General features: G+C 54.5%; 2 protein-coding genes across 3 annotated transcripts in view; one reads left to right on the top strand and one right to left on the bottom strand.

Moving 5' to 3' along the window:
- Positions 1–11,143, bottom strand: part of CENPP (centromere protein P) — a 162,064-nt gene extending 150,921 nt beyond the window's left edge. The window contains exons 1-4 of the mRNA XM_074199098.1: positions 10,854–11,143; positions 10,666–10,775; positions 9,725–9,813; positions 3,726–3,814 (exon numbers count right to left, since the gene is read on the bottom strand). Coding sequence (XP_074055199.1) covers positions 3,726–3,814; positions 9,725–9,813; positions 10,666–10,775; positions 10,854–11,143 — 578 coding nt within the window. The remainder of the gene's footprint in view (positions 1–3,725; positions 3,815–9,724; positions 9,814–10,665; positions 10,776–10,853) is intronic.
- A 341-nt stretch (positions 11,144–11,484) lies between these two features.
- On the top strand, positions 11,485–23,176 carry NOL8 (nucleolar protein 8). Of its 2 annotated transcripts, none has more exons than XM_074199286.1 (16): positions 11,485–11,891; positions 12,078–12,140; positions 12,283–12,361; positions 13,595–13,810; positions 13,965–14,035; positions 14,939–16,850; positions 17,210–17,329; positions 17,868–17,987; positions 18,410–18,500; positions 19,811–19,952; positions 20,078–20,155; positions 20,373–20,653; positions 21,302–21,434; positions 21,650–21,720; positions 22,820–22,902; positions 22,995–23,176. In XM_074199286.1, exons 1-16 carry the CDS (start codon positions 11,500–11,502, stop codon positions 23,040–23,042), a joined length of 3,900 nt encoding a protein of 1,299 aa, XP_074055387.1. In that variant the 5' UTR covers positions 11,485–11,499; the 3' UTR covers positions 23,043–23,176. The 2 variants fall into 2 exon arrangements, with proteins under 2 accessions (XP_074055387.1, XP_074055388.1); XM_074199287.1 differs by having other exon boundaries at positions 11,720–11,891; positions 13,660–13,810.
- The last annotated feature ends 17 nt before the right edge of the window (positions 23,177–23,193 follow it).

Below are 23,193 nucleotides of genomic sequence, written 5' to 3'. Positions count from 1 at the left end.
TCAGAACATATTTGGAATGACTTTGAGGACCACTTGGAGCCAGCATTCTGAGTGAAGGACCCTTGCTGGCAGAGAGAACCAAGAAGCCTGGCAGTTGAGCACCCAGAGAGCAGGGTGTGGTGTTGCCTGAGAGAAGGAAGATGACAGGTACCCGAGCATCCCAGCGGTCAGAGGTGGGAGGTGCTCCCTGCTCTGCCTTCATTTTGAGTTGAGAACCCTGCATGGGATCCAGAACTATTCCTCAGACAGTGAGTTAGAGTGCAGTGGTCTTGGTGATACTCATATTCTGTGGTCCAGAAATAGAGGAGAAAGCAGGAATATCAAATGAAGTCAATGAATACCATTTAAAGAAACATGTCAATAGACACATGATTTCAATCACAGTCAGCCCCCGTAGAAGCTAAATGGAGCCTCTAACCCCAAAAGAAAGACAGTAGAGACAGACCTCCCAGTCTGCTTCTCAGCAGAGCACAAAGCAGTTTCTGCCTCTCTTAGGGGATTTGAAAAGATAAACCAGAGTCTGCCCCGTCAAAGGAATCCATTTGTGATGATCTCAAAAAGTTTACTTTCTAGGGCACCCCAAGTACTCTACCTCAAAGATAGATCTCTTAAACAACAAGAAAAGAGCCGGCTCAAAGTTTTGGGAAAACTAAGTGGTCAGGGGATATTTTTCCAGAATCCAAACATTTTTTAATGCAACCCAGATGTCCCTGATTTTTGTCCAGGAAATGCTGGCACTGGCAGAGTCTCCAATTTTAACAACAGTAGTTAAAAAGCTAAAAAAGAATGCAAATGTTTCCTTCTCAAAAAGAATGAGAATTCAGATCCAGAAGGAGCTAGGAGAACAAATTAAAGGTGAAGGAATGATCTTCCTAGGTCTGGACCTAACATTGGCTGCATTTCGGGTCAATTAGTTCAGGTCTTCACACCCACAAATCCAGGGGGGAAAGGAGCCTGCCTTTTGGTCCCTAAAGGTCCTCCAGCAGAAGGCAGCAAGATAATGTTTGCTGACAAATGTCAAATGTCATCACTGTGCTCGACCTGTTGGCTCTGAATCTAATTTAACACTGCTTTGGAGAGATCCAGCCTGCCGAGTCACTGCCTGGCCTTCACTTGGGGGCTTTGGCTTCAAAGGGCCCAGGACACCTGAGCAGAGGCCTCAGGGAGGGCTAGAGCTGGCCACCGGAGCCCTGCCTGGGCTTGTGCATTCATCGTTAGCTCACAATGACCTGCCATAGGTGTCATTGAGATCCTCTTGCTACCATGGAGGTTGAGGGAGCTTCAGAGCCCCACAGCTAGGAAATGTCAGAGGCTGGACTTGAATTCAGGTCTTCCACAGAGTCCCCTCAAAAATGACAGGCTTGACTCACAGAGAAGCCTGCTTTCACAGGAAATATCAATCCTACCAGATCTTGACTTGGGATGGGGGGCGGTGGTGGTGTGTGAGACTAAGCATTCATTAAAGCATTCAGGTATCTGACCTGGTGGGTTGCTCTGGGAGACCCATCCTCAGCAGGTTGACTCTGTACAACAGTGGGTTTTGCTTGCATCATGAGTATATTTTCTTTTCATGTTCATTGTCCTTCATGTCTATCCCTTGCAGTCCCAGTCTTTGTTCTCTCTTTGTGAAGACTAGTGGTAGATACCAGGGTTTCTCTGTTGCCCATTATTTTTGCTGTGCTGCCCAAATCCTGCCCTCGTAATTTTCATTTTTCTTTTGAGTCACTCAGGAGCAATGCATTGTGGTTCCATGTTCTCCTCTCATTCCACTGGGTCCCCCATCTCATCAAAAATGGAGTCATTTTCTTTTGTTAAATGGATTTACTTGGGGATGTTCAGACTCTTTGACCAGGTCTGGAGGTCAGATTCCTTCCAGTGTTACTCTTTTCCCTGCTTATGTGCTAATGGTCAAGGTCTTTGCCTTTTCTTCTTCCCTGAGGTCATTTTTACTTAATGCCTAACACATAATAGGCATTTAATAAACGTTTACTGATTGATTTTTCTTAGTTTCTCTGTGGCTTCCTTTCTGACTCCTTCCCCTCTGATGGTTTCCCTTAGAATCCTCTCAGCCTCCTCCCATGCTGGCTGACATGAATGAATGAATGAATGAATGCAGGATGGTATCAACAACAAGGAGAGCCCCTACAAGAGCCTTCCTTGTGGTCTCATCAGCATACCCAAAGTCTACTGGGGAACAGAGGGCAGAGGAGTATGGAAAAAAGGGGGCCAGGAGGAGAACTTCCCAGGTGTCACGACAGTTCCTTCCTGGCTATGGAGTTCTTGTTTTCCCAGCTTTCCTGATCAAAGGGAAGGGGAAGGGGAAAGGAAGTCAATAACGTGGGCCTCACCAACATGGTCTTGTCTGATCCTCACAACAAGCTGGGAGATAGGAACCTCTGCTCAAAGGAATATAAAGTGTGATCACTGAAACTTCACAAGATAGTTTGAATCTCTCTGACACTCAAGGATTGGCCAACAGAGGTCTTAGGCCAAGCCTCACTTGAGTGGAAATAAATAACAATTATTTCTTTTTGGCCTGAGGGTCTTCTCCTCCCAGGTTGCCTCTTTTTCTTTTTTAAATGTTTGATCAGGTATATGAAGTCATTCTTTGCCTCTTTTCTTTCCTAGACTTAATCACTGAATAGGTGTTGCCTCAGTCAAACTGAGACCTGTTAAAAAAAAAACTTAGCTTTTCCAAGGTCTTCCACTGCATTGGGACCATCAGGACCTATGTCTGGTCCCTGGACCCTCCCAGTGAATCTGGATCTGGAGGAGATGACAGTGCACAGCTGGCCCTCACTTTTATCCAGTTCATTTGAGAAAGAATGGCAAACAGCAGATGAATCAGAGGTAAGAGCTATTGATATCATCCCCATTTTACAGAAGAGAAAACTGAGGCAAAAAGGGTGAAGTGACTTGCCCAAAGTCACACAAGAAAGGCATTCTAAGACAGAATTATGCCCAAGGAGGTCACTGATAAGAACAAAGCCTCCACATACACCAGAATCTTTATAGTAGCAGTTTCTGTGTTAGCTAAGAACTAGAAGCAAATTTAGCTGCCCACTGGCTGAGGAATGGATAAACAACATGTGGCCCATGAATGGTATGGTATATGTCTGAGCTGTAAGACATGATGAATGTGATGGATCCAGAGAAGCCTGCAAAGATTCAGATGAACTGATGCAGAGCCAAGAACACAAGAGATACAATGACTATACTAAGGGGAACAGCAAGATATCTTGAAATCAAAAGAGAATGGAATAAAATGATAAAGACAGCAGGACTTGAAAGAAGAGAGCTGAGAAGACAGCAGAGAAGGGGGCCCACATGTGGTCCCCACAGGGAACACTGATCAGTTAAACTGATCTTTCATAGTTTTCTTTCTTTGTCTCTAAAATCAGACTGTCTACTTACTATATGGGAAGGCTCTCTTGGAGGGATTGGGAAAGCTACTGGGGAAAACTATGATAAAAAAAAACAGACATCAAGAAAAATTTATCAAAATAAAAAACAACTTTGTTATGATGGAGAGTTCTTGGAAAGGTGGGCAGGGAAGAGATACAGGGGAAAATCTGGACAAGGTAAAAGCCAAAGAAGCCAATAGAGCAATTAAAAATAAACTACCCTGAAACTCTCTAATAAAGTTTGCAGTAAAAATAAATAAACATTTATTTTCCTAAACATCCAAGTGGCCTGATACAAAGCAAATGGAGGAAGTCCCTTACCGAGCCACAAATCTGCTGAGTTCATTTCCTTCCACAGACTCCATGATAATGCTGAGGTTGGTGATGGCAGCCAAGGGCCTCTCTTCACTCTAAAAGACAAAAGCCAGGTATCCCCCCTCAACATAATCTGGCACATCTCAGGGATCCTGTTTTGATGAGTTAAAGTGACAAAATCAGAGAGGACCGAGGCCATTCTTCACTCCCAGGTGATGGAACTAGAGAGAGACCAGATCCAACTAATAGGAACTTAGGTGTGGGAAAGGATCCTTCATCAGTCCCCTCATTGTCTGCCTAATTCCTGGAACTCTCCAAACCAAAACTCCCTAGATGACATCTCTCTGCCCCCAACCCCCATAGATTGGAGATTCCTTGAGGACAGGGCTCTCTGTACTTAGGAAACGATCAACCCTTGCAGGGACTGAGAGTTGTGTGGCCAGGGGGCAGTGTTTCTGAAGGACAAGGTAAAGAACTGGATCTCCACTCCTAGTATGGTGACGGGTCCTTAGCAGATGCTTCATAAAGGTCCTCCCTCCTGGCTGAGGAGCCTTCCCCAGGCTCAGGTAACTACAGGACAATGACCCCGACAAGTATGGGATGGAGGGAGTCTGCAAGGGTGGAGGTGATGGTCAGCCAACTCTCTCTAATCAAGGTTGTCATCATTTCTCTGGGGCCAGAGCTGGTGTTCACCTCTCCCTGAGCCCAGCTAAGAACTTTTGATTGATCCAAGGGCATTCTCCCAATGTTTCTGGGGGATGCTGGCATGGGCATGGGCAGAGTGCTAAAGAAAGCCCTGGTCAGGCTGATGCGAGAGCAGGCTATGAGGGAACTCTAAAGTGCAGTAGGATCACCAAGGCAGAAGGTGGGGAAAAAAGGCCACTTGGGATGTTTTTGGGTCCTGGGTTTATTTTCTGAGACTCGGCTGCCATGCCCTCCTAAGCCCTTTGATGCAATGAACAATGTGTTTTCAGGTTACTCATGTGGAAGCTGGCATGTCCCCCACCCCTTTCCAATCAGGGGTTCATCTTGCTGCCAGCTGTCTCCCTTGCCAGGGATCTGATTCTGGCAATCTCTGCAAGGTTGGAACCTCCACCTGCCTGGCTCTCCTTGGGGGAGCATCGCCAGGCTTCACCCCTCCTTGCCTCCTGGCCCTGGTTTGCACCCCAGCTGGAACAGAGCCAGAAGAGCTCCTCCACCTCCCTGCCCCTCAGGGTTGATTCTTGCCTGACAGGCCCCTCCTTATGCCAGGCTTGGGCCACAGTGGGCATCTTTCTGATTCTGTTTCCTCCTGCCCTGGAACCTTCAGCCCTGCTTCCTTCACCTTCCAAATTGAAGGTACCACTCCTCAGACTCCTGCTCCAACAGTTCAAGCTGGGCCCTGAGCCTGGCTGGACAATTCCAGCCCTCCCAGCTTCACCTTCTAGCTCCCCCCCTCCCCTCCCATTTTTGTACTCCTTCCCTACTCACACATTTGATAAAAGTCACATTCCTATGGTTTTCTGTCACCCCTAATTTCCATCACATTCCTCCTAGGAGCAAAGCTGGGCAGCCAAGTGGACCATTCCCCCCCAGGCCAAAGCCACAGAGATCTGGGATGTCCCCTCCCCCTCTGATGCCCCATCTTCCCTGATGCCCACCCTGGAAATGGCCACGTCTGCCTCAGATAAGTTGATATTCAGGAGCAGTATGGACAAAGCCGATTACTGGTTAAATGAAGCCCAAGTGAGAAAAAGACAACAGAAAAGTCAGCATGCTGCTTCAACTGGGAACACCGAGCCAAGAGAATCAACAGAGCTCAAAAAAAGTTGAGAAGCAGGCCCGACTTCACTCGATCACTCTGTACTCCAAGCCTGGTATATGATGGGTACTTAATAAATGTTTTTGGATGGATTGTGGGGGAGTGTGTTCAAGCTTCCTCTTGGCCCACTGAAAACATTAAGAAATAATCATCCCAGGGGCAGCTAGTCCTAGGGTCAGGAGGACCTGAGTTCAAATCTAACCTCAGATACTTAATTCTTAGCTGTGTGACCTTGGGCAAGTTGCTTAACCCCATGGTCTTGCAAAAACCAACCAAATAAGAAATAATGGTTTATCCCCCTCACTAAAGTTCTTCCTGGATCAACCCAATGAAGGAAACCTGATCAATGTTTTTAAGTACTTCCCAGAAAATAGTGGCCTACATTAGACCCCCCCACACACACACCTCCTTGACCCCTGCCCCTTCTCTTAGGGAACCAGAGACAGCTGGGGACAGTGATAATAACCAAATTTAGAACAAGAAATACTCCAGGTCCAACTAGGATCAAGGCTTCCCCCCAGCCCCTTTTGGGGTGAGAGAAAGGACCACCTTGGAGCAGAAACCTCTTCCCCATTTCCTCAAGGAATCTAAGGGAAGAGGTCTCAGGTCAGGTGTGACTACTAGCCAACAAGGGATTAAGTAGGGCTAGTCAACAGTCTCTATGGGCTGCCCTGAACCAAAGGGACACTGGTACTTCCCCTGAATCGTGTAACTATTTTCTCATATTATCAAATTTGTCTTGTTCAAGATTCCTGGAAATGTTGCTCTTACAGCATGAGAGATATGTGCAAGGGGCTTGAACGTTTCTCTCTGGAGCAAAACAAAACTTGAGTTTCTATTGATAATAAATGAATAAAAACTGTTACCAGCAGACATGGACCTAAAATGCTTCTCATTTTTTCTATGACCATTTGTTACTCGCCAGGGGGAGAGCAATGGTTCCCAAAGAGGACACCAGATGAAAATGAGCCCACAGTTGTAAAATCTTAGGAAGGATAATAAAGCATTGTGAATGGCACTAGCTCTAAGAAAAGAAAGATAACGGGGTGGAAAAGGAGTCAAAGAAAAGCAACAACTCAGTCAGCCACCAAGGCAGCAAAGCCATTTCAAGTGCTGAATAATTAGAGCTGGATCCTTTAGAGACTGGCAAAGTGCTTTCACGAATGAAAGGTAAAGGAGAAAAATGGAAAGATGAAAGGAAATTATCTATGATTTTTAAAAATGTTTTCTTGTCCATCAAAGCCAGTAGAACTGTCACTGATCCCATCTGGACCCTCCCCTCCCCAGGTGGCATCAGTTCTGCTTGGGGGAGGGGGGAGGTGAGGCTTCTGCCCTGACCTCTTCCTTTGCTCCCTTTTCTTTCCTCTTGGGTTCAAGGAGGGTGGGGGTAGGGAGGCAGCACCTCTGAGCTTCTCAAATACAATCCCATTGGAGATACTGAGACAAGATGAGATCAGTCTATCAAACCAAGTTCTCATCAGTGTGTGCCATCAACAGTGGATATTTGCTTCTAAGAACCCATGGGGGTCTTCCTGCTCATTTGATGTGATGCAATTCTTGTTGAATTTCAAAATTCAATTGGTCCTTTCCTAATTTCATCTTCAAGCCAATCGTCATTAAGACAGCTCTGTTTCCCTTTAAGTAAGGGAACTTTTCATGGCTGGTCAGGTGGTCAGAAGGCTGGCTCCTCCAGCTGCTAAGAGGAAGGTAGCCAGCTCAGCTCTATCCACCCAATTCATCTCACTAGGTTGAGAATAATCAAGAACTCTTGGGAGAAGCCCAAAGAGGGCATTTTGTCAGCTGAGGTCAGTGCAGGGGCTGGGGGGGGGAGGGGGGGGGCCCTGCCCCCACCCACCCAGGGCAGGGTCCACAACCTGGGCAGGGACTGCAGACAGACGTGAGACAACAGCCTGAGCCCCCAGTCCCCAAAGACAGCAGTCTACCAGCACCAAAGGCTGGGGAGAGCCCAAGCTGAGCTAGCAGGACACATACCCGGCTTAGCTTCCCAGCTACCTGGGGCTAGGCCAGACACTGTTGCCTGTAGCTTACAAGGGCATGTGGGTGGTGTGGTGGGTAGAGCGCCAACCAGGTCTGAAGTCAGGAGAACTGAGTCCAAACATGGCCTCAGACGCAGTAGCTGTGTGACCTTGGGCAAGTCACTTCACCCTGTCTTACAACCAGTGCAATCGCCAGTCATCCTGATCCATCTCTGGCAGCTGGACCAGATGGCTCTGGAGGAGACAGTGATGCTGTGGACTTGGTCCAGCCCCCCACTCCAATCCAAGTCACGTGCCTGTCACAGCCTCACCTCTCTCAAGAATGAAAGCGCTCCATCCTGGGAGGAGTCTGCCACTGTGACCCTGGACCCAGAGCAAGGTCCAGGGCACAAGAACCTTGATCAGGAGGGCAGCAAGGAGATCAGATGTTGAAAATACATTGAGTTGGGAGGTTCCCAACCTGAGCTGCTGGGTAGATCAAAGGCCTGAAGGAAGCAGGGGCAGGACCCTGGTGCAGGCACCCACCCTGCCCTCCAGAAGTGGGGCCAAAGTACCTACTCAAAAAGTTGCATTGAGTAAGTGGAACTTCCAGGCACGGCCCCTCACCCCTGATGCCATCTCCTGGTCTCAGTTGCCAGGCCCACACTTCTTGTGTCAGGCTCCAGTGGGGTCGAGGTTGTGCCTATCCAAGGACTTGGACTTGGGCCTAGAAGGGCATCAATCCCTCCTTTCAAATAAACTCCAGACCTGCCATGGGTCAGGCTGGAGCTGGGAAGCCTGTTGGGCACCGTGGGCCTCAAGAGAGCAGGAAGGCCTGCTTGGGGGCTGGCGACCCTCACGCAAGAGCAGGTGCTGCCACCCACAGGTGCTGCCCACTCTGTCTTTGGGTGCCCTCTGGCTCCTCATCTGCCAAGTGCTCTTCGAAGCTTCAACTGGCCAGGGGTGTGTTCTTCCCCATTCCCAAGCTGAGCTCTGTTTGGTCCTGGGGGGGCCCAGGGCCACAACTTCCCTGCAGGCCCTCCTCAAGCCTTGCACCTCAGGGCCCTCCCCTGGGCCACCAGAAACACTCAAGTTTGGCGGTCCAGTTGAATTTGGACCTTGGTGTCTCTTCTGTCCCATCCGATGCTTCAACCAGAATCGGTAAAGGATTGTGTCCCAGAGGCCTTTGGTCCCATGGTCCCGGAGTGTCTTTCCTGTGTCGTGATTTGTAGAAACTACCTTTTCTGCTTGGGGGAAAGAATGGATGAAGGGCAGGTAAAAAGAGTCCGAATGGCAGCTAAAGCTGCTGCCGCAGGAGGGCATCTGTGGGAACGCCCCCTGACTGTTAGAATGGGGTCATGGGCACAGGGAGGCAGCCCTCAGGTCTGGGGAGCTGGGCAGGCGGCAAGAAGAGAAGGGGTAGCTTGAAGAGCAAGGGGGAAGTCTTCAGTCCTGTCCACGACAGAACTGGAGAGGCAGAGGCAGGGCCACAGAGGCATGAAGGAAAAAGGGGATGGGTGTAGGGTTCAGAGAGAAAAAAGAGACTCTTGGATCTGTTCAGAGCCTTCGGGGGGGGGGGGGGGGGGGGAAGCCAGCTTCAGGGGGCTCCAACCATCCCTGGAGGAGCTCCGGACCTGAGGGCAGCGAGAGAAGAGGGAGCACCCCTGGCCAGGGCAGCCTCCCTTCTCTTTTTAGGAGGTGCTTCCAATTCCGGAGAGGACTCTATCAGAGCAGGATACCGCAGTCCAAGCCAAGGGAGGCAGGGCCCCGAGCGGTCCCTCTGGTCCCGGGGTGCGGACCCAAGGACCCTAGAGGACGCGAGGCCTCCCCGGCACCGCTACAGGCCTTCCTTGGTGACTGAAGGGGGTGGTGGGATTCCCGAGGTTAGGCCGCAGCTAAATCAGGCCGGAGGCTGACTGGCATCCAGGAAAAACTGGAAAATGCGAGGACAGACAGGGTGGGTCCCGCGTGGGGTCTCAGAGAAGAACGTCCTGGAGGTCGGGCCCAGAGAGGTGGCCAGCCTCCTCAGTCTGTAAGGAGGACTCCAAGTCTCCGGCTCCAGTGGGGGCCCTGGGACCCCGCAGTCTCCAAGGGCGCTGGCCAGGCCGGGCCCACGGCACCTCAGGCCTCGGACTGTGCCCGGCTGCTGGGGTGGCCCGGCCCGCTGCAGACCCGGCCCCCCCGCCCCCCCCCCCCCCCCCGGCCCCCGGGCCCCCCGCGCCTCCTACCTGCGTCTCCAGGAGCTCGAAGTCCAGGTGGAAGGCCAGACCACGGCAGCTCCCGCCCAGGCGGCCCCTGCGCACCAGGCCCGAGCCCCCTGCAAGGAGAGGTCCGAGGGGCTCGGGCGGGCCGGGGGCACCCGGGGGTGCTCACTGGGGGGCACGTGGGGGGCGCTCACCGGGGGGGCCGGGGCCACGCGGGGGGGGACGCTCACTGGGGGGTGGGGCCACGCGGGGGGCGCTCACCGGGGGGCCGGGGACACGCGGGGGGGGGGGACGCTCACTCGGGGGTGGGGCCACGCGGGGGGCGCTCACCGGGGGGCCCGGGGACATGCGGGGGGGGACGCTCACTGGGGGGGCCGGAGACACGCGGGGGGGCACTCACTGGGGGGCCGGAGGCCACGCGGGGGGCGCTCACTGGGGGGCGGGGCCACGCGGGGGGGCGCTCACTGGGGGGCCCGGGCCACGCGGGGGGCGCTCACTAGGGGGCCGGGGACACGCGGGGGGCGCTCACTGGGGGGCCGGGGCCACGCGGGGGGGGGGGGACGCTCACTCGGGGGTGGGGCCACGCGGGGGGCGCTCACCGGGGGGCCCGGGGACATGCGGGGGGGACGCTCACTGGGGGGGCCGGGGACACGCGGGGGGCGCTCACTGGGGGGCGGGGCCACGCGGGGGGGCGCTCACTGGGGTCCCGGGCCACGCGGGGGGGCGCTCACTAGGGGGCCGGGGACACGCGGGGGGCGCTCACTGGGGGGCCGGGGCCACGCGGGGGACGCTCACTGGGGGGCCACGCGGGGGGGGGCGCTCACTGGGGGCCACGCGGGGGGGCGCTCACTGGGGGGCGGGGCCACGCGGGGGGGGGCGCTCACTAGGGGGCCGGGGCCACGCGGGGGGAGCGCTCACTGGGGGGCCCGGGACACGCGGGGGGCGCTCACGGGGGGGCCACTCACCCCGGGCCTCCTCCAGGCTGAAGTCCGCCAGGCTCACGCCGGTGGCCCGCGTCAGGAAGGCCAGGCCGGCCTGCAGGCGCGCCAGCTGCGCCCTCGCCAGGCCGGGGTCCCTGGGGGGAGACGATGGGTTGGGGGGGCCCTGCGCGCCCCGCCCCCCGCCCGGCCCCCCGCCCCCCGCGCCGTCCTACCGGCCCGGGCCCGGGCCCCGCCGCAGGCGCCCCCGCAGCGCCGCCACCTCCGCCCGCAGCGCCGCCAGCTCGGCCCGCGGTGCCCGCAGCTCGTCCCGCGGTGCCCGCAGCTCGGCCCGCGGCGCCGCCACCTCCGCCCCCGGTGCCCGCAGCTCGGCCCGCAGCGCCGCCAGCTCCGCCCGCGGTGCCCGCAGCTCGGCCCGCGGTGCCCGCAGCTCGGCCCGCGGCGCCGCCACCTCCGCCCCCGGTGCCCGCAGCTCGGCCCGCGGCCCGCGGCGCCCGGCGGCCATGGCTGGGCAGGAAGCGCGGCCCCGGCGTTCGAGCCTCCCGCGGCTGCCGGCGCGTACCACCGTCCCGCCGCCCGGGGGGGGGCGGCGCGGGGAGCCGAGCGCCGAGGCCCGGGGCCGCCGGCCGCACCCCCCTCCCCTGGAGCGTTGGTCGAATCCTAAGCCCGCCCCTGAGTGACGTCAGAGATCGGCCGGGAGACACTGCAGGCTGTGGCTGTGCGCGTGCGCGCGGCCTGGGAGGCGGGGTCGGCCGGCACGCGGAGGAAGAGGTGGGGTCGGGCGGCCAAGGCGCTCCTTTATTTTGTTTCCCCCTGGACAACCGAGCCCGGCCGACGTTCCCGAGCTCCCTGACGTAGCGGATGACTGAGTGCGCCCCGTCGTCAGGAGTCGCCGCGGAGGCTCCAGAGGAGACCCAGGGAAGCCGGGGACGCAGTCGGAGGCCGCCGAGGCCGACGGGACGGGAGTGGAGCTGCGGAACCTTAAACACCGGAGCTGGGGGCTCGTTGAGGGCGCGGAGACGGAGAGCGGACGCTCCGCGCCGTCACATGACCGGACGTCGGGCGCACATGGCCCGGAAGTCCGCCCCGCGCCGGTCCCGGGGGCCGTGGGACCATGGCGGCCAGTGCAGGAGAGCGGCGCCTCTTCGTGGGCGGCCTGGGCCCCTCGGTCACGCGGGACGATGTGCGCGCGCAGCTGGCCCGCTTCGGGAACGTGTCGTCGGTGGAGCTCGTGTCTCGGGTGAACGAGCTCGGTAAGGCCGCGGGCGGGCGGCTCCCCCCGACCCGGGGCTCCCCGAGTGCCCCCGTGCGAGAAGCTCGTGGGAAGCCCGCCCCGAGGCAGCGCCTCCCGCGCCCCGGGGCTCCCTGGCTCTGGGGGGGCTGGGGGGCACGACCTCGCCCCGAGTCCCCCCTAGAACCGCCTTCTCCCGCCCACCCAGGGAGCCCCGGGAAGACCTTCGCCTACGTGAACATCCGGCTGTCCGAGGGGGACCTGAAGCGCTGTGAGTGCGGGCCCCCTGCGCCCCCGGCCCCCGTAGCAGAGGGGCCCCCAAAGTAGGGGTGTGGGGGTGAGGGCGGGCAGCCTGGGGCAACCCCTGCCCCGGAGCCGCAGGGGGGCCTAAGGCGGGCGCTTGGGTCCCGCAGGCTTGTCGGCTCTGAACAGGACCACCTGGAAGGGGGGCACGCTGCAGGTGCAGCTGGCCAAGGAGAGCTTCCTCCACAGGTAGGCGGCTAGAGGGGTGCGAACGTGGGGGCCAGCGGGGTACAGGCGCGGCTGGGGCAGCGCACGGAGCCTTCCGGCTGCTCTCCTGGCGCCCAGGCTGCCCACCACAACCACCGATGACCACCCACCCAGCGTGTGGCAGCCTGCCCTCTGCGGCTCGGCCGTTCCCTGGGACCCACTTTCTCCAGGCTGTTTGCTTTTCTCTGCAGGGGGCTCCCTGGGGGGCTGGGGGAGGAGATGCCCAGGGACCTCTACTCCCCGGGGTCTGGTTTAGATTTCCCAGGGCTGTGGGATTGCCGAGCCCTCTTGAGAATTGCTTGACACAGTGATTGGAAGGGTATCTGATTCCTTGTCTGACTCCTTATACGGAGGAGGAAACAGGCATGTGGGGCAAAGTGAGTCACCTGGACTCATACAGCCGCTAAGTGTCTGTAGCCAGATTTGACCTCAGGTCCTCCTGAGTCCGGGGCTTGGCATTCTCATTCACCGAACCACCTTGCTGATCCTGCGTCACAGTAGCCGGGTGGTAAGTGGGAATGGCTGAGGCTAGCAGGGAAGGACCCACATGGTTCCTGTTTTCAGAGCTGCAACCCCCTGTTAAGGTGAAGGCTACAACCTGTGAATGGTTGAGTTTCAAAGACCTAGGAAAGAGGCAATACCATTCTCTGCCTGCATACTAGGCCGATCTCCTGGAAGAGGCGGCATTCGGGAGGTTAGACTGAAAATAGAGAAGGGAGGTGAGGCACAGGGAGCAGCCGTGCTAAGACTTGGAGGGTAGGAAGTAGTTCTCTGTGACTCCTGTAGGTGAACCAAGGAGCCACAGCGATGCCATCCTGCCTGGGATCTAGAATGCCAGGCCAAGGAAACTGACTCCAAACTCCTGAAAGACTCAGGCAGGTGTCGTTAAAGGTCTGCTTTTTGCCAGGCCTAGGGATGGCAAGGAAATAGGGACATTGGGCAGACCACAAAAGAGGTGGAAGTTATCGAACTGTAACCCGGTTTTTGGAACACATATACACACAGATACAACAAAGAATTCAGCAGGAAAAGCAAGTCTGCCATCCGGGGGGTGCCCCTCTTCTGTTCCCTCCCTCCCTCCTAGGACCAGGAATTCTGAACCCCTGCTTTAGTCTCTCTCCCATGAGAGGGTGAGCAGGATGAAGGCCTGAGAAAAGGCTGTGCCAGGCTCTGCCAAGGTATTTAAGAACAAACAGAAAGCAGCGCACTCCACAGCCAGTGTCTGAGAGTAAAGGGCTCCTTGGAGCCAGAGATCCTCTTGTGGGTGTTCTGGGTTTCAGGCTGGCAAAGGAAAGACTTCAAGCCCAAGCAAAGCAAGACCAGCAGCACCCAGATGGCACCACAGCAAACTCTAGGACAGCCCTGGGGAAGAACCAGGGTCTGGAGTTTCACATGAAAGCTGTGCCAGGGACAGAGGTCCCAGGACACAAGGCAGGTATCAGGATGCTGGGGAGTCTTGGGGGGGGACATTCTTGTTACTGATTGTGACTGACCCAGGCTGCTCCAAGAGTCTCTTGGGGCTTTCCTTTGTGTCCTTAATATCGCCTAATAACATTGGGGTTTTTTTTTTGTTCTTTTTTTTTAGGATTGGGTCGTGAGTAAGTTTGGAAGAGTTTTACCCATCCTTCACCTTAGGAGCCAAAACAGACGTAAAATGTCCTTTCTCTATGATCCATTTATTGATAGGCTCATGTTAATGTAAGGATGATGTTTGCAATTGCAATGCCCCAGGGTCTGTCTGGTCACTAAGTCACCCTACAGGTTATCCATGATGTTCATACAAAATAGCTTAGATGACTAGGGGGGTTGAGGTCACGTATGCTGAAGGAGTTGAGGAAGGCCAAAGAACTCGAGCCAGTCTCAGTGTGGTGTTAACATAGGGCTCCCCTGGCTCCAGAGGGAATGAGCATGACCTCAGGGTGTGAAGACCCAAGGCTTGGCTTAGCTCCTCCTCAGAGGAACTTCGTTTTCCTTGATCTCAAAGGGTGTTCTGATGGTATGTGAATGACAGATCAACTTGCTTGGGGTTTAAGAGCATGTTAGGTATGGGGGAGCAGGTTATGGAAGGTTGGAAGTCCTAGGCCTGTTATGAGCACAGGGAGCCATCGTAAATTCAGGCAGAAAATGCTGTTTGGGAAAGTTCAGCGGTGTCCTTACCAATGAGTATTTCCATGCTCTCCCAATGACATGCCAGGGATAAGCTAAGAATTGCTTTGGGAAGGAAGGAGGTCGACCAGAAAAGCAACTGCCTCATATGGAGAGCCTTCTTGGAGCCCCTGTTGACTACCCTGGCTCAGGCTGTCATCTCAGGGCACCAGTCCTGATGATGAGCCATCTTGGGGTGGGCCACTTTGGGCTTCTGCACCCTATCTTCACCCTCTCCCAACCTAGAATGATTTACTGTTAATGAATCTGAGACAGTGTTTGATTGAAACCAATCACTTTTCAGATGAGTAAACTAAAGCCCCAGAAGTCAGACTTGCACTAGACTACATTGGTCAGTTTGTTTTTGTTTTCTGTAAAACAATTCTTGTTTTCAACCTTAACTTTTCCTAACATCTTAAAATATGATCCATCAAAATATTGTCACAATCTAAAGAAGTTTGAACAAGGTTTCACAAATCCTGTCTCTGTTTCTGACCTCACTTGGAAATTGGAAGGAGGAGACGATGTCATGAGTAAGAAACGACAAGGACAGTTTCCTACCTTCAGAAGCTGTCCTCCCAAGAGAGCGAAGGTGGGGGGTGATCACTGCTCTTCATCCAAGGCTGTAGAATGCCCTGAGCTAGCATTGTCAGCCCGTCCAAACTTAGCACAATGGCTGGATGGGCAGAAAGCAAAGTCCAGGCCAGCTGAACTTCCTGCAACAGTGTTCCCTAAACATAAGGAAGATCAGAAGACAGAAGCGGGGCTTCTACATCCTTCAAAATCACCCATTGTTAGAAGCAAAAATAGCATGTCTGATGATGATATCGATTCTGAGGAAGAATTGAAAGCCATGATAGCAGAAGAGACGAAATCACAAATGACCATCTTCCAGGAGACAAACAGCACTGCACGGGCTTCTTTTGAAGTGGTCAGCAGTGATTTCAAACCAAATTCAGGGGTGAAACATAAAAGTATGCAGCCTTCTTACTCAAACGGGACCGCTCATCTTGCTGAAGATGACCAAGAGTATGACTCAGGGGACACAGATGAAATCATTGCCGGGGGGAAAATTGGTGACAAGAGCAAAGACAAGCAAAAAAGTTCACCAGAAAATAAATCCAAACAAACAGAAAAGGCCTTTTTGAAAAACAGTACAAATTGTACATTTCATCATGTCACAGAAACAGATAAAAGGAAAAATTCCTCAAGTAAAGAGAGAAAGTCGATTAATTGTACAAAGCATATTGCTAAAAAACTGTCCAGTGTCTCTCCTGAATCTGAAAATAAGTCTGAAGAGGAACTAGATTACAAGTCCATGATGACTAACTGCTATCGCCTTGACCTCACCTTGGCTGAATTAGAAAAGCTGGCAAATGAAGATTCTGAGAGTCTGGGGGGAAATGCCAAGTGTGCCAAGCAGACTCTCCCAAGTAGCCAGAACATAAGTTCTGGCCAAAGAGCCAAGAAGGCTCCCAACAAAGGGGCCCGGTGCATCGATCCTGAGGACATCTTGGCTTCCCTCTTAGAAGGGGAAGAGAAAATCAGCAACCAGAACCCACCCAAGGAAAATAGGTTGAAATCCAAGTTTCAGGCTTTCAGAGGTATGGGAGCACTCTTTGGAGGGGAGATGCCAAAAAAGCCCTTTAGGAACAGTGGTATCACCACTCAGATAAAAGGACAGAATTCTTTGCAGCAGGAAGAGTCTCCTGGTAGTTCTATGGAAAACCAAGCCTTTGATTCCAATGCTTGTTTGAGTGATGAAATATCTGCACACCAAGATGGGAGGCGAACACATGGGGCAGACAGTCTTCCAGGTTGTCCTGGAACAAGGCAACCTGCCAGTGGAGACCAGCATTGTAATGGGCTGTCACCCTTTAGTTCTGAATGTGAAAATGCTTTGTTGGGCACCAAGAAACCCTTGCGTCTTAATGCAAACCCTTGCAAGACAGGCTTGGGAAGTAATGGCTGCAGGGCCGCTGAAATGGGAGACGCCAAGCAGGAAAGGAGAACTTCGGTCACCCTTGGGCCTCCTCCAGGCCCGGAGCCTGAGCACAAGCCAGCCAATCTGAAAACACATTACGAGAAATGCCCCTCACTCTCTGTGGGGAGGGACAGTGCATCTTCTCAAGGGAGAAAGAGAGGGAAGGACTCAGAGGGGTCTTGGGAGAGGGAGACTGAATATCGTCCTCCCTTCACTCTGACTGATGCCTTCAGCCCTCAGAAGAAATCTCAGGATAACCAGAAACGCTTGGCAGCCTTAGAGGAGAGGAGAAGAGAAGTACAGCTCCAGAAGCAGCTGGTTCATAGCGCTCTGGCCAGCTTGGTGAGTGGCTTCCCCAAGTCAGCTTCCACCCCCAAAAGTGCACCCTTATTTCTTGATGGTCATCCTCGAAGTGCGTTGGCAAGCCATCTCCAGAGCTAGCACCTTGGTCTGTACTTCTGATGAGACCAGCAGGTTTTCCTGGTTTGGTGTGTCTGAATGTCAGTTAGTGAAGGGATAGAAAGACTGCTGAGCTCCAGCCCTGTAAAGACCATGCCTGTCCTTCAGGAGCACCCCTTCTGCAAGTGGTGGGGAGGGGTGGGGTGGGGGCCTTTTGGGCAGCATCTGGCCCCCGTTTACTGTCTGGTTTTCTGATTGTGACATGCCTGATATTCTCTCTGGTGCTTTCTGTGTTTGCCCAGGATGGCCGTGGCCAGCAAGCAAGCAAACCAACTCACATTGTATTTGGCTCAGACAGCGAAGATGAAGCAGAAGAAGAGGACGGCAACCAAAAACCTCTTGTGGGAAATGGAGTAAAACGAGTAAGTGACGGAGGTGTCCCTGCAGGCCAGGTTTGTCCTGTCTGCTAAGCTCCCCTTCTGTGGTCTATGGAGCTGCCCCTCCTCCAGGAGACACTCATGATGGTGTTTGTGCCTCTCCATCCTCTTCCTTTCTTCAATCTTCTTACGTCCTTCCTTCCAGTGAGACCACACCGTCCTGGTTCTCTGCCCCTGACCTCCCCCTATTACTCTCCTGCATCTCTGTACTGTGGGGATCCTCTTCTTCAAGACTTAGAACCTCTGCTCCATAATTCCCCCAAACTGCTCAAGTATGCCCCCTTGTGAGGGGGTCTCATGTCAAGGGGAGGTTGGCTTGGGAGCAGGAAGATCCCTAAGTTCTAATCCTTCTTTGTGGTGAATTCTCTAAGCCAGAAGGCTCATGATTGTACAATTTTCATTTTCAAATATAAGGAAGAAGATTCTTATAAATTATCATATGTGTATGTGACATGCAAGCGTAATTACAGTGTTAAAAAATAATTGCTATTTCCTCTCAGGTGGTTGTGTTTGTTTGTTTAAGGATTTGACCAGTAAAAGTTCTGGGAAGCTCTTTGAGAGCAGTGAGGATGAGGAGCAGGAGACTGACGATGAGACCCGATTCCAAATTAAACCCCAGTTTGAAGGCAAAGCAGGAAAAAAGGTTGGTTGGTGCTGAAATCAGAAACATGATTGTGGTTTAATTTGGCATCTTATTAACTAATGTTCTTCAACCTGAATAACTAATTGCACCAAGATCCATCATTTAAATGACAGTGAATTTTGCTGTTTAAGCAAACATAGTTACAGGGAGTAATTCTTTGAGGCTTCTCTTCTGGTTCTTGTGGGGATCCAAGAGGCATCATAGTACAGGAGGTCGAGTGTGGGGCTGGCAACCACAAATCCCTGGTTCTGAGTTCTGCCTGTGTGACCCTTGACACTCAGGGCAGTTTTCCCCAACTACAACTTGCATTGACAGAAGTTTTCTCACTTGGGAACCCCTCTACCTCTGAGAAATCCCAGGTTGGGTCCCAGTGCTCTCGTCTGGAATCAGGTCATTTATTGTCTGTATCTTCTGTTGGGCAGCTCATGAGTTTGCAGGCCCACTTTGGTGCTGATGAACGATTTCGAATGGACGCTCGCTTTCTGGAAAGTGAAAGCGAAGAGGAAGAAGAGGGTGAGTTTCATTATTCCCTTGGATTTTCTAGTGGTGCTTTTCTTAGTGGAGGACTGTTATAGAGTTCTGCAAATGTTTCGTCCTTCCTAATGTAATAACTAAGCAGGGAGCCACCAAGCAGGAATCTGGAGCACCTGGAATAACTTGGTCTTTTTAATGGCTACAGGGGACTTCCCCTCATGTGTTTAGCCTATGGCATTGGAGCCCACACCACCATCTTGAGCTTTAGGATCCCCCCCCCCCCCCATCCTGCCTCTCTGTTGCCTCTCTTTCTGGAGGAAATGGATGGAAGAAATATCATCGAGTAGTAGCAAGCCTGGGCAGAACGTTAAATGGATGCAGCATGCGTGTCTGTGGCTCATGACCATGAGTCTCTCAGGATAGCCTAAGATTAGGAGGACAGGAGGGGGCCTCGAGGGAAAGGTTGGGAGGCAACTGAGCTCACCCCTGCCCCATAAAGCAGCCAAGATAATTAAATGATTGAGGTCTCAGCCTGGAGGCGTAGAGATGTAGCATTAGGCAAGAGAGCAGCCAAGGGTCTCTTCTGAAACTTCCCTTAATTACATGTAAAGAATTTTAACATTTATTTATGCTTTAAATTTAATATTTTATTTTCCCCCAATTACCCTCAAAATAATTTCTGATAATTAATTTTTAAAAATGTGTGAGTTGCAAATTCCCTGTCTCCCTTCCTTAAAAAGGAAGGCAACTTGGTATCCCTTACATGTGTACAGTCAGGCAAAACATCTTTCTGTGTTAGTCACGTTGGGAGAAAACCACAGACCAAAAAACCCTAAGAAGAGGAAAGAAAAACCAGAGTCTGCTTTGCTCCATCTTCAGACACCTCACTTCTCTCTCTGTAGGTGGAGAGTAGTTTCCACCTGAGTCCTTTAGAGTTGTCTTGGGTCTCTGTATTGCTGGGAAGAGCTAAGTCCCACTTCAGATGCTGGGTTCCCCTTTCTTTCCTACCTGTGAGAAGGGGGTGGGAATGAATGAACCCCCTCATGTTCCCCCACCATACACACACACACACACACACACACACACACACACACACACACAGGATAAGACTTGGGCGAGGGGGTGGGGGGGGTTAGAAAATATGCCAGTATCCCAGGGCAGATCAAGACCATCTCAGGAGCAGGGTACAGATGTTGCTGGGGGAGTTGAGGGGGGGGTGACAGTGCTGAAGAAGTCCAAGGGTGGGGGGAAGGAGATGAATGTGCTGCCACCAGGTCTCTGCCCTGTGGGTCGTTGGGGTCTCAGTTGAAGGGCGGTTTCTAACATCTCAGACTCATCTTTGCTTTAAGAGATGAAAACAGCAGAAACAGCTGAGGAAGAGGAGCTCATTGCGGAGAAAAAGAAAAACTTGGAGGTGATACAAAATGTTCTGCACATCAGCCATCAGGCTCCAAAACCAAGCAAAGAGGAAACAGCTGCAAAGCAGTTCAGGTGTGACTCCCTGGACATTTGTCCTCGTGGGGAGGTGTCTCTGGGGTTCAGCCTGGTCCGCTAGCCAGACACCACGGTGGGCCTGTGTGGCTGCTGCCACTAACCCCTTCTGCTCTTGACCACAGGAACATTGTGCGTTATGATCCAACGAGACAGGACCACTCCACGTTTGAAAGAAAAGTCCCCCCTGAGCAAAAGGAGAGGTAACTCCCCAAGACTAAGAGCTACCCAGACATCGCAAGCAGCTCTAGAGAGCAAGGGACCCTACCCCGGAGAACCTCCAGAATGCTGACTATTGTGGTGAAAGCTCATAGTTGGTTCTTAGTATAAATCAACAAGTGTTCATGGAACCTCTGGATTCCAGGTAGGGGGAATCCCCAATGACGAGGACACTGAACTCCCTGTCTCTGTTCACAACAGCAAAGCCAAACGCAGAAAGAAGAGGGAAGAAGCCGAGAAGTTGCCCCAAGTGTCCAAAGACCTGTATTACACCATCGCTGCAGACCTCAAGGAGAGATTTAGGGCCACGGCGCCGGAACCTGCCACAGGAGCGGGAGCTGCTGCCCCTTGGAACGAGATGCCCGAGGAGGAGGAGGCAGAAATGGCTTCAGCCGTGGTTCCAGGAGCGCCAGATCCCCCTCCAGGCTGTGGGGACTTCACCTTCTCTTTCTTTGGCCCAGATGTCAGGGAGGTCAAAGAAGGTAAAGAAGAGCTGGGAGGTTCCCTTCTTTGGTCCCAAGCAGCTCAGCCACAGTAGAGGCAGAAAAATCTTGAAATCCTGCCTCGGGCACTACCGGGGTCACCCTGGGCAAGTCATTGAACTGCCTGCGGTCTCGGCTTACCCCTGTAGAGGAAGGGTCTGGAAGTACCCACCTCCCAGAGTGGATCCAATGACATGAGTGTCACTAAATGTGCTATGGAGCCAGCTGTGGGGGTGGGGGTGTATGTGTGTGTGCATGTGCACATGCACTCAGCTTTGAGCATGCACATGAGTCACAAAGCTGCCTTTGACCTGAGTAGATTGAGGGGCAGGGGGAAGAGACATGGGACTAGCAAAGGGCTGGACTCTGGCCTTAGGTCTGCTGCCCTTCTGGCCTTAGGTCTGCTGCCCTGAGTCACCCCCAGGCCCCAGCCCGGGTCATGGGGTGACACCTGTGAGACTGAGATTCTCCCTCAGCCCTGCGCTTTCTTCTTCCTAAACCATGTAGCCCTAGGAACAGCCCTGAGTGTGATGGGAGCAGGGATTTTTGCGTTAGGCTGGGCTTCTCGTTGAGGGGCTCAGAGGTAGAGGGACCTGCCAACCCAACTCTCTTCCTTGGGCTCTGATGCCACCCCATTTTTGTGTGTAGAACCTTACAAGAGTGAGCCCTGGCCTCCGGGGCGCGTGGCCTGGCAGCAGGACCCTCGTTTCCAGGACAGTAGCTCGGAGGAGGAAGATGAGCGTGAGCCTGCAGAGGGGAGCAAGGATGTGGCCAAGCCAGAGTGAGCCATGTTTGAGAGCCCTTCTGGGCCCTGGAGAACAGGGGTGGTCTGGGGTGGCCTCGTGAGGGTCCTCCAGGGAATGTGGACATGCAGCCTGGAGGGAGAGGAGCTGGGAGCAGGGGCCCTGCAGCCTGGGAAGGCAGCCCCTGCCTGGCTGTTCCTGTCAGACCATCCTTGGCCCCCCATGTCTTAAGTAGCCTCCTCTGTTTCTTCAGGGAAGGGCTGGCATCTGGAAAACCTGTCAGGCGGTTTTTCTTTTTCTGTGAGAATGATGAAAGACTCTCTGGTAAGACTGGGTTGCATTTTAATCTTAACTGGCAGGGTATCTCTGGTCCACACATCCCAAAGGGCATGTCTGGGTCCCTGGTGGGAGTGTGGCATTGAGCAGGGCCTTGGGGTGGGTGGGCCTTGTGGTGGAATGATGGCCCAACATGGGGCGCCGGAAGGGAGGAGGGAGCCAGACTGGACCCAGGCAGGGGCATGGGGGGGCGGGGTCCCAGGGAGAGGGGAGGCAACCTTCCCTGCTGCCACCAAGGTTTGTAGGTATGTGTGGAGGGCAGGGATTGGACTTAATCCCCCTCTCTGTGGCTTTGGGAGGTCAGGGGTGGGTGTGTGTGTGTGTGTGTGTGTGTGTGTGTGTGTGTGTGTGGCGGGGTGTGCCCTGGGTGTCCATGTGGGATGGTAGGCCCACGTGTGCAGACGCCTGGTTCACACAGACACCCCCTCACACTCCACACATACCCCTCCCTTTCAGATCCTCCACACCCTGCCCACCCAGGTCCTCTGTGTGTGTGTGTGAGATGACAGATTGGGGGTCGCCCCCATCGTCTCCCTGGGTTAGAGCTCGGCAACTCTGGCCCCTCGGGCTGACGTTTTTCTGCTCCCCTCAGTTCCCAGGCCTGGGTGCCCCCCCTTCCTCCCAGTGCTTCTCCCGGGCCTCCTCCAAGGGGGAATTCGGGTTGGTTTGTGTCAGGGAGGCTTTCCTGTCCTTGGTTCTTTTTCCTTCCCGATGTCAGACCTTATGGCCAGAGGCTGCCCTTAGGGCCCCCTCCCCGGCCGGCCTCCTGCTGCCCCCCACGCCCTGGGTTAGCCGGCGGTGCCAGAGGCTCCTCTGCCGCGGGGAGCCCCGCCGGGGCCACAAGCCTTTGGGGAGCCCGGGGGAGAGGAGCCCCGATGGTGGGAGGGGGCAACGCCGGGAGGGGCCCACGGAAGAGCATCTGCATTTTAAGGCCGGGGAAACTGAGGCAGAGCCCTGAAACCCGGCAGCCCGAGCGTCGGGACAAGACGGGCCTGGAGCGGGGCGCGGGGGGCCGCGGGGTGCGGGGGCCGCGCCACCTCAGCGCAGGCCCCGCACGAGCCCCCCGTCTCCCCCCTGTCTCCCCCAGCCGGGCCCGGCGCCTTCTGGCGGGGCCCCGGAGCGCGGGCCGGCGGCGAGGACTGGGAGGCCCGGACCCTGGCGCTGCTGCAGGTGAGTGGGGGGCGGCCGGGGGCGGCCGGGGGCGGCCGGGCCGGGGCCCCGGGGCGCGGGGCGCGCTTCCCTGCAGCCCCCTCTGTCCCTAGGACTGCCGGAAGAAGCACAAGGCGGCGCGGAGGAGGGCCCGGTCCTAGCGGGGCCCCGGGGACGCGGCAGCCGGACCCCCAGAAGCCGCGGAAGCAAGGGCCCGATGGAGCTGGGAGCCGGGGCTGTGCGGGCCCCGCGGGCCCCCCGCTTTTACAAATATAAACGGAGCGTGTGAACCCCAGTCTGAGTCCGAGTCTC

The sequence above is a fragment of the Macrotis lagotis genome, chromosome 8 (assembly GCF_037893015.1).
Source record: "Macrotis lagotis isolate mMagLag1 chromosome 8, bilby.v1.9.chrom.fasta, whole genome shotgun sequence".
In the NCBI taxonomy this organism is placed as follows: domain Eukaryota; kingdom Metazoa; phylum Chordata; class Mammalia; order Peramelemorphia; family Peramelidae; genus Macrotis; species Macrotis lagotis.
Note: the sequence above shows the minus strand (reverse complement) of the source record. Positions and strands in the feature narration are given on the sequence as shown.